The following is a 16,098-nucleotide window of genomic DNA, read 5'->3' as shown; positions in this document are numbered from 1 at the left end:
AAGAAGGATGTGCTAGAGAGCTTTTAAATATTTTGGATACATTTGGTTTATCTCAGCATGTCACAGTTCCAACACATAACAGAGGGCACATACTGGACTTAATAATATCCAAAGGTCTTAACATCTCTGAGGTCACAGTGAATGATGTTGCTCTGTCTGATCACTACTGCATTATGTTTAAAATGACCACCCCTGTCCATCCTCTGAAAAGGGAAACAGAGGTGATTAGGAAGCGTTACATAAGTGATAACACATGTGCGTTATTCACACAGGCCTATGCCTCATCATTAACCTCTACAATAGCTCCAGTGGAAGAACTTGTAAATAGTTTCAGTTCCAGTGTGATGACTGTAATGGACACTATTGCCCCGATTAAGACAAAAACTTTGTCAAGAAAGAAGAGGTCACCCTGGAGAAATGCCACACTAGCTATAAAACAAAAACAAGTTTGTAGACGAGCAGAACGCAGATGGCGAAAAAACAAACTCCTAGTTTTTTATGATATCTACAAAGAGAGTCTTCGCAAATACAACCAGGAACTGAAAAATGCTAGACAATCATATTTTTCAGAGATCATTAGTAGAAACACCAACAATACTCGCACACTATTTTCTGTTGTTGACAAACTGACAAACCCACAAGCATCAATACCTCAGGAATTGGCATCTGAGGTGTCCTGTAATAATTTCGCAGCATTCTTTACACACAAAGTACTAAAGATTAGACAGGCTGTGTGCAACTCCGGATTAACAAATGTTACACTAAACACCTCCCAAAATGTCCCCCACGTCAATCTTAGACAGTTTAGCCTCCTGGACTATGCCACTTTAACAGAAATTGTGTCGAAATTAAAGCCCACAACATGCTGCCTTGACATCCTTCCTTCAAACTTTTTCAAAACTGTTTTTCATTGCATAGCCCCAGACATACTTCAGATTATAAATACTTCCCTCCAAACAGGAGAGTTTCCTCAGACTTTAAAAACTGCAGTAATAAAACCTCTCCTAAAAAAACCTAATCTGGATGCCTCAACCATTAGTAATTACAGGCCAATATCAAATCTGACATTCCTGGGGAAAATTATCGAAAGGGCTGTGTTTGAACAGATCCAGACTTTTATGATGCAAAACAATCTTTTTAACTCATTTCAGTCTGGATTTCGGCCACAACACAGCACCGAGACCGTGCTTATCAAAGTCCTAAATGATATTCGTCGGAATACCGATGCAGGCAAATCATCTGTTCTGCTACTATTGGATCTCAGCGCCGCATTTGACACGGTTGATCACAACATACTACTCAGCAGATTGGAACAGTGGGTAGGGCTTACTGACACTATTCTTCAGTGGTTCACATCCTATTTACATGATAGAGATTTCTTTGTGTCAATTGGAAACTATCAGTCAGAACGAACCAAATTCACGTGTGGAGTCCCTCAAGGGTCAATTCTTGGACCACTCTTATTTAACATCTATATGCTTCCGTTAGCTCAGATAATGGAACAGTATGATATCTCCTATCACGCCTATGCAGATGACACACAACTGTACATTTCTGTGTCCCCACATGATTATAGTCCCTTAGTCTCCCTGAGTAAATGCATTCGTCAAATCAATGAATGGATGTGCCAGAATTTTCTCCAGTTAAATGTAGAGAAGACAGAGGTGATCATTTTTGGGCCAAAAAAGGAAAGGTCAAAGATAAGCAGCCAACTTAGCACAATGTCACTAACAACTACAAATCAAGTCAGAAACCTTGGCGTAATTATTGACTCAGACCTAAAATTTGATAGCCATCTAAAGTCCGTCACTAAATCCGCTTATTACCACCTAAAAAATATAACCAGAATTAAGGGGCTTCTGACTCAACAAGACATGGAAAAACTTATGCATGCATTCATTTTCAGCAGATTGGACTACTGCAACGGTATATTTACAGGTCTTGATAAAAAATCAGTCAGGAAGCTGCAGCTAGTACAGAATGCTGCAGCCAGAGTCCTCACAAATACAAGGAAGCTGGACCACATTACACCGGTTTTGAAATCGCTACACTGGCTTCCAGTGAGTCAAAGGATAGACTATAAAATACTACTGCTCGTCTACAAAACACTTAATGGCCTTGGACCAAAATACATGCTTGACTTGTTAGATTCCTATGAGACATCTAGACCCCTAAGGTCGTCTGGAACGGGTCTTCTGCATGTTCCAAGAACAAGAACCAAGAGGGGTGAGGCAGCATTTAGTTATTATGCTCCTCACCTCTGGAACAAGTTACCCGAACGTCTGAAGTATGCTCAAACTGTTAGCTCCTTTAAATCAGGGCTAAAAACGCTTTTGTTTGGCACTGCATATCCATAACTGTCTATATATTTCAACCTACCTGCCTTCTATTCCTATTGTGCTTATCTCCATTGCTGATTTCAATGATTATTAGTAGTAGTAGTTTTTGCTTTATTTTTATTTTTGTTTTATTTTTATTTATTTATTTTTATTCTGTGATTAGATGTGATCATTTGTCTTGGTTTTTACGTTGTGTTGATTTAAATGTGATTTTTATGGTCTTCATGTGATGTAAAGCACTTTGAATTGCCTTGTGTTGAATTGTGCTATATAAATAAATTTGCCTTGCCTTGCCTTGCCTTGCTATCCTCATTAAAATATGAAAACCTATAAATGTTTGGGTGGTTTTATTAAAGCAGACACTGTATTTTCATGTGTGTGATTTTGACAAAGATCAGATCCCATTTGATGGTGATTTAATGCAGAAATGTGAGAAATTCCAAAAGGTTCAGATACTTTTTCATACCACTGTAGTTCTTATAGTTTATCTTTATGTCATACATATGATTGTACACTGTCTGAGCTGCTGTAATGCCTGAGAAATTTCCCCAATGAGGATCGATGAAGTCTTATCTTCTCCATCTGGAAGCACTTATCTGGCAGCCGAAAGAGAAAGAAGATGTTGTGCGCTTCAGTATTTTGATTGTGGTTGTGGTACCATTTTTGGCTACTAATCTAATGTGTTTATTATTTAGAGATGCCAGAATTTGCACATAACTTTGTTTTTGTCTGTCGGATTGCATTGTTTAAAAAAAATAAATCTGGCATTATAAGCAGTTACTCAGTACTTGAGCATTCTTTCACCAAATATTTTTTGGAAGTCTTCATTGCTTTAACTTAGGTAATTTATTTTAAAGTAATTATACTCTTACTTGGGTACAATTTTTGGCTACCCCATCTACCTCTGCTTTTTTAGGAGTATTGTTTTTCTAGATTTTATACTTCGGCTCCCTAATTATAATAGCAATTAGTGTCCTCAACAACAACAACAACAACGTGAACTTTTTGAGTCCATCTCCAGCTGGTGTAAAAAGTAAAGGGTGTACATTGAGTAAAATTTAAAAAACAAAAAAAAAAAAAAAAACAAGCATATTTTTAAATTGCACACTATGATATTTTATGTAATCAAAGTGATATGTTTTGTTTTTGTTGACCAGGGTCAGTTTCAGAAGTTGGGCGGTGTCATTAAAGATCAAGAGAAGGTCATAAACATCAAAACTGGCCAGATTGTGACTGTGTCAACGGTTGCCGGTGTTTATCAAGCCAAGGGTCTTGTGATCACTGCGGGACCTTGGGCTAATAGATTACTGGCACACGTTGACCTACATCTACCACTTGAGGTAATTATAAGCATTTCAATGTGATTTGCACTCAAAAAATAAATATTTGACCTTTGTATTCAAGTTATAATAGTAAATATTCTACTGCCTTGAATGGAAGCAATTAAAGATATAGAAAAAATAGAATTCTCCTGTGTCTTTGAACACAATATAATATTGTGTCGGAATAAAGTGACAAACACCCAGTTTAGCGACAAGTGTCGTCAAGAATGTATTGCATCCAAAAAATTGTGACAGTAGATCTTTCACTCCGAGGGGCCGTTTACATGGTGACACTCCAAGAATAACAAATGCAAATTTCTTGTTTGCATTCGCATGGTTCCGTCTCCATCAGAACAATGTCGCAATTATTTGTGAAAATGATGTAGTATTCATGCTGGGCCCTAGGAGGCAGTGCAGTTTCACAAGGTGATAGTCAATGATGCACTTCCTTGACAACCTCCTCAGCTGGGAAGACAACATACCCGCCCACTCAAAGCAATGGTGTGAAGGAATCTGACCTTTTAGCCAGATTGCCGGAATCACGGGACCCAAATCGCCGGACCCGCTCTGGTGCAGCACCAATGACCCGGGCCGGCGAAACCCAACAACCCGGCAAAAAGGCCAAACTCCACGTGTTCACCTTAGTCTTAACCTCTTGTACTGACTCCATTTTGAAAGCTGGAAAAAGGCTTCGAAACACAATTTGACAATTTATTCAGGTCGACAGCGATCAAACGGCAAGGCGAAACAGCAATAGACCCAGGTGAGGAGGCAGGCTCGTTCCAGGGTCACCATATCACAAGTCAATAAAAGGTTCCCGAGAAAAAAATGACAACGATGAGTTAAACATTCAATCTTTTTGAAGGGTCTTGTGGGGCGTGCCGTGGACTGGAAGAGGGGTGTGCTTGGGTATTCTTCTGTTGGGCGGTCAAGTTCGTGTGTCACCGTTGCTGGGTCATGGTTAATGAGGCAACTGCGGTGGGAGGTTTGGCACGTCTCACCGTCTGAGAAGCGCCGAGCTATCAAACTTAAGAGTTTTTTTTTTTTTTTTTGTTATCGGGTGTTGTGGTAGTACAGGACGTCCCGCCATTTTTTCTGGACTGTCCAAAAGAGCTGATTGTGGGATTTGGTGTTGCAGACGTGGATTTGTAGATGTCTTGCCTATCACCTGGTAGTCAGCGTCAATCTTGCTCAGTCAGCTGCATGACGCACACGGCGGGCTCCTGTGGTCAGAAGGAGTCATCTATCTCTTATGCTGTATGTCAGATATATTCTACTTGTTTTCCTTAATGATGTACATGCTATTTATTTTATATTGGGTTAAGTTTGAGTAATACAAACTGTCAAACAGTAATTACAAGAAAAGATACTATTCCCTGATAATTATATGAAGTGTGTTAGAGTAATACAATCAGTCGAATGGTAAATACGAGAAAAGATACTATCTTTAAAGGCCAAATGTGAAGTAAGGTTGGCCAACCATGTTTTTGAATAATATCAATGGCTAAACAATTATAAGCTAAGCCTGTCGCAATATGCAATAAGTCAATTTATCGCACTATAAATAAAAATGAGGGCAGTAACTTTCCCGGCTGCGATTTATCGCCGCGTGCATACATTTGTGCGTGCGTGTGCTGCGTGCACTCGGCACATGTGCGTGTTGATGGCATATGAGACTCCAGTTCCTTTCACAGATGTTTATTGGTCATCAAGACGCCGTAAAATTCAAGTTCATATTAAACATTGTATAACGTTAGCATTGCTACACTGAGGCCAATGGAAAAAAGACAATGTGCTAACCACTTTAGCCTGCTATAAGACATTGGCAGTCTTATCCAAAACGCAAAATTGCAATTAAAAGGTGACACATCCAACATGAAAAATCGCTTGTTAACAGCATTTGCAAACGATAAAAAAAAAAATAAATAAAATCTATTGACACCACATGACACCACATGCATGACGAAAAGAGAAGTGCACTTTTTTTCTTTTAATTCTTTACGGCGTATAAAGCTTAAGGTTAACGGCTTAAGAAATGTATGTCCAGTAAACACTTCAAAATAAAAACAGGTCATGTTCAACATGTAAAGATTCCTGGAGTAAATTTCACATACTTCAGATTCTACACTTAGAATAGCTTTAAAATGACAACCATTATGAAAAATCTGATTGATTGGCAATGAATAATTTAGCTTCAAATTTGCTAACTTGCAATTTGCAGATGACAGTCATTTTGAATCATTTAAAACACTTTTGATGGCCTCTAATTGGCAGATAAAAAAAATAGCATTGGTTTCTCACCAATGTCATATTCTGCACTTAGCTAGCTTTCAAAAGACTCGTACATTGTGTGTGTATATATGTGTGTGTGTGGTTTAAAATTTTTTTTAATAATATTTATTACTTTTAATATAGTTTGTTTCATTAAATAATAACAATTTATTCCATTTGAATGGATGATTTATTAGGATGTATTTTCACTACATTAGTGGTTTAATTGGATAAAAAATTATTGACAATAATATCGAATATCGGCAATAATTTATGAGACAATATATCGCCTACTAAAATTTGTTATCGCGACAGGCCTATTATAAGCATATTTTCGTTATTTTTTTATTGCAACCCTTCCAGATTCTTTGTTTAACCCATAGCAACGCCCTTGACAACGAAAATGCTTTTCTTCGACAACCTTCGGAAATCTTCGGAATTGACGTCACACCGAGAACTGCGAGGGAAGTCCACCATACACACAGTATTGTTGCATTGCTTCTCGGTAAGATGCCACGGTGGTGTGTGGCGATGTATTGTTCTAAATCTAAAGAAAAGTTGTATGAGTGGCTGAAGGATAGCAGGGCACGTAAATGGACATCTTTTGTTCGCACTAAGCGAATGAATTTCACGCCATCATCGAGTCGTGTTCTCTGCTACAAGGAGTTCGAAGATGCCTGCTTCCTCAACCGGTCTGCTTATGATCAAGGATTTGCAAAAAAGTGATTTTTAGATAGATGACTGATGACTTTGTCAAAGCAGAGCTGCCGACTGTTGTGGAACAGTGCTTAATTTGTAAATCATAAGGTGCCGGAACGGAAAGTACATATGACAGCGCAGGGATGACTGCATGTTGACAGGACCTGGAACATATTGTAATAGCCCGAATAGGGAAATAGAAAGGAGAGGAGTGAATGATGGCTTCCTTCACTTTATTGTGGCAACAGTTAAATAACAAATAACAGAAATAACAGCGGACTGCTGCAACATGCGACGGCCAACTTCGCTCTTATGCCGCACTCTTCTCCTCACTTCCCGCTACGTCACCACTCTGCTGTCTGATAGCCCCTTCACGGGCCCGCTCACAGTTACGGACATTACATTATGCAGAAAATGGTGCTGAAAACAAAACGCAAATGCCCACTTGCCATGCTGTGGGACTTTCCTTTTTTTCCTTCTTTTCTATGTGCTTTTCTGACTCGTTTTGAACCATCTTCCTTCTTTTTGAAAAAGACAGTAAATGCAAGTCTTTTTGGCATGTTGAAATACCGTTTGATCATGGCTGCTTGCTCCCAAGATGCTGCAAATTTCAAGGTTTTTTTTTTTTTTTTTTTTAAATGTCAGGAGTGTGATTTGTTGGTCCAGCTTCTCAGTGCACCATTACTATTGTATTTTATACTGTAATGTCGTAACTGCGTGTAATATTCTGATATAATGTTTTTCGAGTTACCCTGAAGTGCATGTAACGTTACTCTTGTTTTGGTCACATGACGCTGGAGTGTGATAGAGAGGTACAGGCTCTATCTATCACTCCGCACAGCCTGCCGAGACAGTTTTCGTACTGTCAGCTCCATGTGTTATTAAAGAAACAAAGTTGTCAGCACGTCGTGTGTTCGATACTTTTGTCAACAAAAAGCTCATAACAAGACACTATGCACTATCCGTTTAAGAGACGCTGGGACTGGAGAGCTGTGAGTAGTAGGAGGCGAGGGGGAGATGAGGGAGAAGCAAAGCTTTGCGGTTGAATGTGGCGGCAGTCCGCTATTATTTTGTTTTCTTATTGTTGCCACAATAAAGTGGAGAAAGCCATCCAACGACTCATCTCCTTCTTTCCCCCCAACGTTTTTATATTATTATTTTATATGCACGAGAGCTGCCGGATCTGCCAAAATGAACATGAAGTCTGATTATTATTTTTTTCAAACAATGTCATCAGATAGACAAAAACATAAAATTATGTGCAAATGCCTACATCTTCAAATCATGAAAATAATAACAGCCTATATTTTACCAATCTTGTAATCTCGATGGGTCTTGTCTCCATTCTATGTTAGGTAGTCCAGACACATTGTTTGCATCCTGATTAGTGTCTGGCTAATACATGTTAGGTCCAACATAAAATTCCAACCTCCTCTTCTTCCTCCAACTCTTCAAAAACTTGGATCTCCTTCCTTGCGCTCGATCTATCGCTTATATCGCTGTTTGAATCATTGTTTGAAGGGCTTTGTATGGCGGCTGTATGAAGCGCTGCCATCGCTGTTCTGGGTGTGACGTACCACTTCCGGGTTTCGTCCCCTTTTAGGCTCGAACTTCGTAAACGCGATTATTTTGTCAAATATACAACATATAAATTATTTTTTCATGCTTTATTTGTTGGACAATGTTTAATTACTTTAATTATGACCCTATTTGGCATGTTATGAAATTACTTCACATTTGGTCTTTAAGGTGTCTACCCCCCTATGTTTTACTTTGCAGTTTCATTCACGGGTTTTTCTGTATATTTAGTTTTCTCTTGTATTTCTTGAACGTTAGCTGTTCTTTACAAGTTTAAATGATTGTGTAACATTGCTTGTAAAAAACAAAACAAAAACACTGCCGTTCTAACAAATCATCTTATGCATGAAACATGTGAAAATATTTCAAAATGACTTAAAGTTCTTTAAGACTCCAGAAACATTGTACCATTTTGACGTTTTAGTTTTGTTTTTGTGACTTTAGGTGGTGAGAATCAACGTGTGCTATTGGAAAGAGAAGATACCTGATTCATACAATGTGAAGAAACGTTTTCCCTGTTTCATTTTGACTGAAGGAGAGGAAGCCAAAGACCATATTTACGGCCTGCCTTCCAACGAATACCCTGGTCTGATGAAGGTACAGTCTCTCAGCATGCATCTTAACATACCTATACAGAATGGCCACTTTCAGATGATGATCTAAAATAACGAAAAATGAAAAAGTAATCTACAAAACCTGACATAATCTGCTGCCTGACTATATATAGAATATGGTCTTTGAACAAGATAAAGGGTATAATTTAAGAGACTCACAGATAACATTGAAAAGACTCTCATTTTTTAAGCTATTTATTCGCTCCTTTTGGCTTGGGTTTTTGTAAAAGTTTAATCCTCAATGATGTACCTCTGATGTAACGCACATCGCACAAAAATGAGTTGTCGATTAGCGTCCACCTGTCATCTTTTTTCACTTTTAACTCCTATTCTCGGCGACTCTTCGGATCTTTGGGGAACCTGTGCATGACCACACCTTGTCCCGATTTCATTAAAAATGTCCACGTAACACACAATGGCAATCTGCTCCCCGTAATTAGGGTTGGGCGTCGTTTGAAATTGAACGATTCTGATTCCACGTTTTGATTCCGATTCCGAACGATTCTCGATTCCGATCCTTCTAAGAGGTAGGGTCAAAAAAGAAAATAAAAGGCAGGGTAAAAAAAATTGCATAGTTTATATTAATGTCTTAACTTCTCGATGGTTTTTAAAATTATATAAACTTCTCACAGGGCTATTTTTAACTTGTATATAAATTAGGGCTGTCAAAATTATCGCGTTAACGGGCGGTAATTATTTTTAAAAATTAATCACGTTAAAATATTTGACGCATTTAATGCACATGCCCCGCTCAAACAGATTAAAATGACACCACAGTGTCATGTCCACTTGTTACTTGTGTTTTTTGGTGTTTTGTCGCCCTCTGCTGCCGCTTGGGTGTGACTGATTTTATGGGTTTCAGCACCATGAGCATTGTGTAATTAATGACATCAACAATGGCGAGCTACTAGTTTATTTTTTGATTGAAAATTTTACAAATGTTATTAAAACGAAAACATTAAGAGGGGTTTTAATATAAAATTTCTATAACTTGAACTAACTTATATCTTTTAAGAACTACAACTCTTTCTATCCATGGATCGCTTTAACAGAATGTTAATAATGTTAATGCCATCTTGTCGATATATTGTTATAATAAACAAATACAGTACTTATGTAACGTATGTTGAATGTATATATCCGTCTTGTCTTATCTTTCCATTCCAACAATAATTTACAGAAAAATATGGCATATTTTAGAGATGGTTTGAATTGCGATTAATTACGATTAATTAACTTTTAAGCTGTAATTAACTCGATTAAAAATTTTAAGCGTTTGACAGCCCTAATATGAACTTGAATGTGAAGAAGTTGCTTTCCACAGAAGTAAACTTTCCCAAAGATGTTTATATTTCAAAAGCTCACTGAGAGGTTTTGTAAAAAAATATGTGTAAAAAAACATTTACACATATTATTTTGCCATACATTTATCTTAGCTGAGAGCTGCAACGAAGCATTAGTATAAATTCTTCTATTGATTATAATTTGATGATCTTTTTATACTGTTCATTTTAACGGAGGCAGCAACGAGCTACGTAAAGTACGTACGTAGCTGCTTATATAGGCTATCAAGACTGAGAAATCTACCGCTTCAAGATGGCCGCTGATTACTAACGCCAGCGAGTCTGTCGTTTCACATCTAGTTCTCTATATATTTGCTAATGCCGCCGAGTCTGTCATCACGCATCTAGTTCTTTATACATATGATATGAACCATAGCCCGACGTAATAATACGACTTATTCTCGTACTATTCCATCCATCCATCCATCCAATCAATCCATCCATCCATCCACCCTCCCTCCCTCTCCATATAATGAACTCTTTTTTTATGTGCTTACAGATTTGCTACCATAACGGCAGTAAGACTGATCCGGACCAAAGAGACATGCAGACTGACGCATCTGACATTGACATCCTTCGACGTTACATCGCCCGCTGTTTTAAGGGGCTGATCCCTGAGCCTTCCTTGGTCGAGAGCTGCATGTATACAGTTAGTAGAAATCATTTCTAAATTCTTGGTGTCAAAGTAAAAGTTAAAAAACAATGAGTAGAAAGTCTACACACCTTCGTAAGATTTTAAAGGTTGGAAGGCTATTTCCATCTCACTGTATTTGCTTGTGTTGTAACTGTCACCATAACGAGCAAATGAATATATACAATAGGGAAAGTAGGTATTGAACGCATTGACTGTTCTCTCATTAATTATTTCTAAAGCTACAATTCAAATGAAATTTCTACCATACCACCTGAAATGCACCATACCACCTGAAATATGTCAGCAATTATTACTTGTAAATCCAGTCAGTGCAATCCAATATTAGCTGGGTTAGAGCAAATTGATGGTCCTATAAACAGGTCGTTTTTTCACCAAGAGGTTAAACAAGACATGATGGATAAAGGAATAGAATAGAATCTCTATTTGTCTTTGAAATTCAGTTTTAGCTCTTCACCCATTAAAAGGGATACCACGAAAAATACAATAAAATGCACACAGTAAACCTAAAAAAATCTATCCATAAAACAGACTTCATAATATTACATTCTTTCTATTCTTTTATTACATACTTCATAATACAGATTATTGAACGGGGGTCAGTGCTACATTTATCATGAATGTGAACCTCATTAATTGATAAGCAAAATGACCAATGCAAAATGAATCTGTATTGACTTGTACTAACTTTTGTGTTTATTGGTTCAGGTGTTACGATGTTCGATTCAAACCTTTGTTTTCAAAAACTACTAAAGAAACATTTTGAAGCCCTTTATTCAAAAATGGGGAGCTATCCAAGAATGGGTCCACTCCTGGGGACACTGGAGCACCCCTAGAATCAAACTAAAGTATTGTAATTAGGGCTGTCAAAATTATCGCGTTAACGAGCGGTAATTAATTTTTGTAATTAATCCCGTTAAAATATTTGACGCAATTAATGCACAAATGCCCCGCTCAAACAGATTAAAATGAGAGCACAGTGAAAGGTGTACTTGTTGTGTTTTTCGGAGTTTTGCCGCCCTCTGCTGGCGCTTGGGTGCGACTGATTTTATAGGCTTCAGCACCCATGAGCATTGTATAAGTAATTATTGACATCAACAATGGCGGGCTAATAGTTTATTTTTTGATTGAAAATTTTACACATTTTTTTAAAAACGAAAACATGAAGAGGGGGTTTGATATAACATTTCTATAACTTGTACTAACAGTTATCTTTTAAGAACTATTAAGTCTTTCCATCCATGGATCGCTTTTACAGAATGTTAATTATGGTAATGCCATCTTGTTGATTTATTGTTATAATAAAGAAATACAGTACTTATGTACCGTATGTTGAATGTATATATTAGGGGTGTCAAACGAGTACAATTTTTAATCGAGTTAATTACAGCTTAAAAATCAATAAATCGTAATTAATCATAATTAATCGGAATTCAAACCATCTCTAAAGTAAGCCATATTTTACTGTAAATTATTGTTGGAATGGAAAGATAAGACACAAGACGGATATATACATACAACATACTGTACATAAGTGCTGTATTTGTTTATTATAACAATAAATCCACAAATGGCATTATTAACATTCTTTCTGTTTAAGTGATCCATGGATAGTATGACTTTTAGTTCATAAAAGATAAATGTTATGGTTACAAGTTATAGTAATTTTATATTAAAACCCCTTTTCATATTTTCGTTTTAATAAAATTTGTACAATTTTCAATCAAAAGTAGAGTTAATATAATAAGAAGAATAAAAATAACAATAATAAGAATTGAGTGACCAAACTCTGAGTAATGCCAGTTCACTTTGCATTGTTGTTTAGCTGTGTGAGAATAGGGCCTCATTACTACAGACTGAAGTGCTTTTCTTTTTGTGAACATTATTTTTTTTGAGAGATAGCAATATTATTTTTGTTGTGCTTTCACTAAATGATACTTCTGTTTGTTGTGAAGGAGTTACAGAAGCGTATGCCAATAAACGGCGCAGCCCAAAGAACGCCTGTGTCCACTCGCCTTTATAACAGATATATCTCTGAGCATATCTTACCCAAAATACAACAAGAGACACATAATTGCCACTAAAAGAAAGCAAACTTACTGAAATATGTGTGGAGCACAAAGCAACAGCATAAACGTCTCATACTAATTCTCCCACTATTAGAAGGAATAACATTAGTATGGAACGGCGCTGCGTGCCCCCTAGCGGCCGGTGGCATTCTCTTCACTCTTAATGTCCATAAACGGCCTCATTGAAATCTGTTGAGGCAATGAGAGAGCGGCTCATTCAGTGCATGCGTTAATTGCGTCAAATATTTTAACGTGATTAATTTAAAAAATTAATTAACGCCCGTTAACGCGATAATTTCGACAGCCCTAGTATATATACATCTTGTGTCTTATCTTTCCATTCCAACAATAATTTACAGAAAAATATGGCATATTTTATAGATGGTTTGAATTGCGATTAATTGCGATTAATTACGATTAATTCATTTTTAAGCTGTAATTAACTCGATTAAAAATTTTAATCGTTTGACACCCCTAATTGTAATATAAAAGTGATTTTGCAAAAATATAATGAAAAAAGTCTAAGATATTCGATGACCGATTTACATCTGAAGCACACTAGACTACCCCAAGACTCGAACCAAAGTACTCTTATGAAATTGTGATGTGTGATTTCATTTCACAGATTTTTTTTTCATGTTTATGTCAGTGTCCCCCTGAAATAGACCCATTCTTGGATAGCTCCCAGTTTTTTTGGTTTGTTTTTTTTAATAAAAGGACTTGCACTCTGAAGCCACTGCGTTGTATTACCGTACTGCACATAATGCAAACAATGATCGAAATAAGGCTTGACTTAGTTTTTCCGTGTGGAGGCTGGCCCGACTCAGTCATTTTGCAGGTTAGCAAGTTCACACAGTTAAATATTATGCCAGTCATTTTGCAGGTTAGCAAGTTCACACAGTTAAATATTATGCTAAGTCTAATGCAGGTCAAACGGCAACAAAATAAACCACACATTTCCAAAGATTGACAATAGACTGTCTCTTCCTCGGCTCTAAGATCCAGTAGCAATTTAATTTTGTCATGTTTTCAGTTTAATTTTGCTAGCTTTACAGTTTGCTTGTTGATTATTCTGAGTTTGTTTACCGCTTTTCATCTTACTGCGAAGAAAGAGGAAATGATGTTCGGCCCGCCATGATATTTACGTCATCAGCCTTCGCGCTGTGACCCGGAAATTAACCCACTGCTTTAGTACATGGCGCGTCCCGGTTAAGCAATGATACTAGGACGCGACCCGGTTACTGTCCATATCATTGGCGTCGTAAAGTCAAAACCCCTTAAGCCGGATACATCGTAACCCCGGGACTACGTGAACTCTTTTTCAATTAATCACTATGCACTCTGTTTTCTTTTTTACCAATATGTTATGTTTTATATTCCCAGCTTACTCCTGACCATCATTTTGTGCTTGACCGCCACCCTGTACATGGCAATATTGTGATTGGCGCAGGATTCTCAGGTAACATGCAGCACAGGAAATGTAAAAAATAATTTGTTCCGTGTTGATTCATACAGTGCCTTGCAAAAGTATTCGGCCCCTTTGAATCTTGCAACCTTTCGCCACATTTCAGGCTTCAAACATAAAGATATGAAATTGAATTTTTTTGTCAAGAATCAACAACAAGTGGGACACAATCGTGAAGTGCAACAACATTTATTGGATAATTGAAACTTTTTTAACAAATAAAAAACTGAAAAGTGGGGCGTGCAATATTATTCGGCCCCTTTACTTTCAGTGCAGCAAACTCACTCCAGAAGTTCAGTGAGGATCTCTGAATGAGCCAATGTTGTCCTAAATGACCGATGATGATAAATAGAATCCACTTGTGTGTAATCAAGTCTCCGTATAAATGCACCTGCTCTGTGATAGTCTCAGGGTTCTGTTTAAAGTGCAGAGAGCATTACGAAAACCAAGGAACGCACCAGGCAGGTCCGAGATACTGTTGTGGAGAAGTTTAAAGCCGGATTTGGATACAAAAAGATTTCCCAAGCTTTAAACATCTCAAGGAGCACTGTGCAAGCCATTATATTGAAATGGAAGGAGCATCAGACCACTGCAAATCTACCAAGACCCGGCCGTCCTTCCAAACTTTCTTCTCAAACAAGGAGAAAACTGATCAGAGATGCAGCCAAGAGGCCCATGATCACTCTGGATGAACTGCAGAGATCTACAGCTGAGGTGGGAGAGTCTGTCCATAGGACAACAATCAGTCGTACACTGCACAAATCTGACCTTTATGGAAGAGTGGCAAAAAGAAAGCCATTCCTCAAAGATATCCATAAAAAGTCTTGTTTAAAGTTTGCCACAAGCCACCTGGGAGACACACCAAACATGTGGAAGAAGGTGCTCTGGTCAGATGAAACCAAAATTGAACTTTTTGGCCACAATGCAAAACGATATGTTTGGCGTAAAAGCAACACAGCTCATCACCCTGAACACACCATCCCCACTGTCAAATATGGTGGTGGCAGCATCATGGTTTGGGCCTGCTTTTCTTCAGCAGGGACAGGGAAGATGGTTAAAATTGATGGGAAGATGGATGCAGCCAAATACAGGGAAGAAAACCTGTTGGTATCTGCATAAGACCTGAGACTGGGACGGAGATTTATCTTCCAACAGGACAATGATCCAAAACATAAAGCCAAATCTACAATGGAATGGTTCAAAAATAAACGTATCCAGGTGTTAGAATGGCCAAGTCAAAGTCCAGACCTGAATCCAATCGAGAATCTGTGGAAAGAGCTGAAGACTGCTGTTCACAAACACTCTCCATCCAACCTCACTGAGCTCGAGCCGTTTTGCAAGGAAGAATGGGCAAGAATGTCAGTCTCTCGATGTGCAAAACTGATAGAAACATACCCCAAGCGACTTGCAGCTGTAATTGGAGCAAAAGGGGGCAAAGTATTAACGCAAGGGGGCAGAATAATATTGCACGCCCCACTTTTCAGTTTTTTTATTTGTTAAAAAAGTTTAAATTATCCAATACATTTTGTTCCACTTCACGATTGTGTCCCACTTGTTGTTGATTCTTGACAAAAAATTAAAATTTTATATCTTTATGTTTGAAGCCTGAAATGTGGCGAAAGGTTGCAAGGTTCAAGGGGGCCGAATACTTTTGCAAGGCACTGTATTTAAGTTGCGAAAAACATCGAGCCAAACTCCTTGACGAGGTTAAATCTATTAAACTGTCAAAATGTTTTAAATGCAGCA

At 37.7% G+C, this 16,098-nt stretch overlaps 1 protein-coding gene across 2 annotated transcripts in view; it reads left to right on the top strand.

Moving 5' to 3' along the window:
* Window positions 1-16,098, top strand: part of pipox (pipecolic acid oxidase) — a 46,153-nt gene that overhangs the window by 14,074 nt on the left and 15,981 nt on the right. For both annotated transcript variants that reach the window (XM_057838829.1, XM_057838828.1), the window contains exons 4-7: window positions 3,497-3,679; window positions 8,654-8,806; window positions 10,666-10,815; window positions 14,271-14,346. In XM_057838829.1, coding sequence (XP_057694812.1) covers window positions 3,497-3,679; window positions 8,654-8,806; window positions 10,666-10,815; window positions 14,271-14,346 — 562 coding nt within the window. The remainder of the gene's footprint in view (window positions 1-3,496; window positions 3,680-8,653; window positions 8,807-10,665; window positions 10,816-14,270; window positions 14,347-16,098) is intronic.

The sequence above is a fragment of the Corythoichthys intestinalis genome, chromosome 6, assembly GCF_030265065.1.
Source record: "Corythoichthys intestinalis isolate RoL2023-P3 chromosome 6, ASM3026506v1, whole genome shotgun sequence".
Classification (NCBI taxonomy): domain Eukaryota; kingdom Metazoa; phylum Chordata; class Actinopteri; order Syngnathiformes; family Syngnathidae; genus Corythoichthys; species Corythoichthys intestinalis.
The sequence above is the reverse complement of the archived record's forward strand: the minus strand, read 5'-3'. Positions and strand labels throughout refer to the sequence as shown.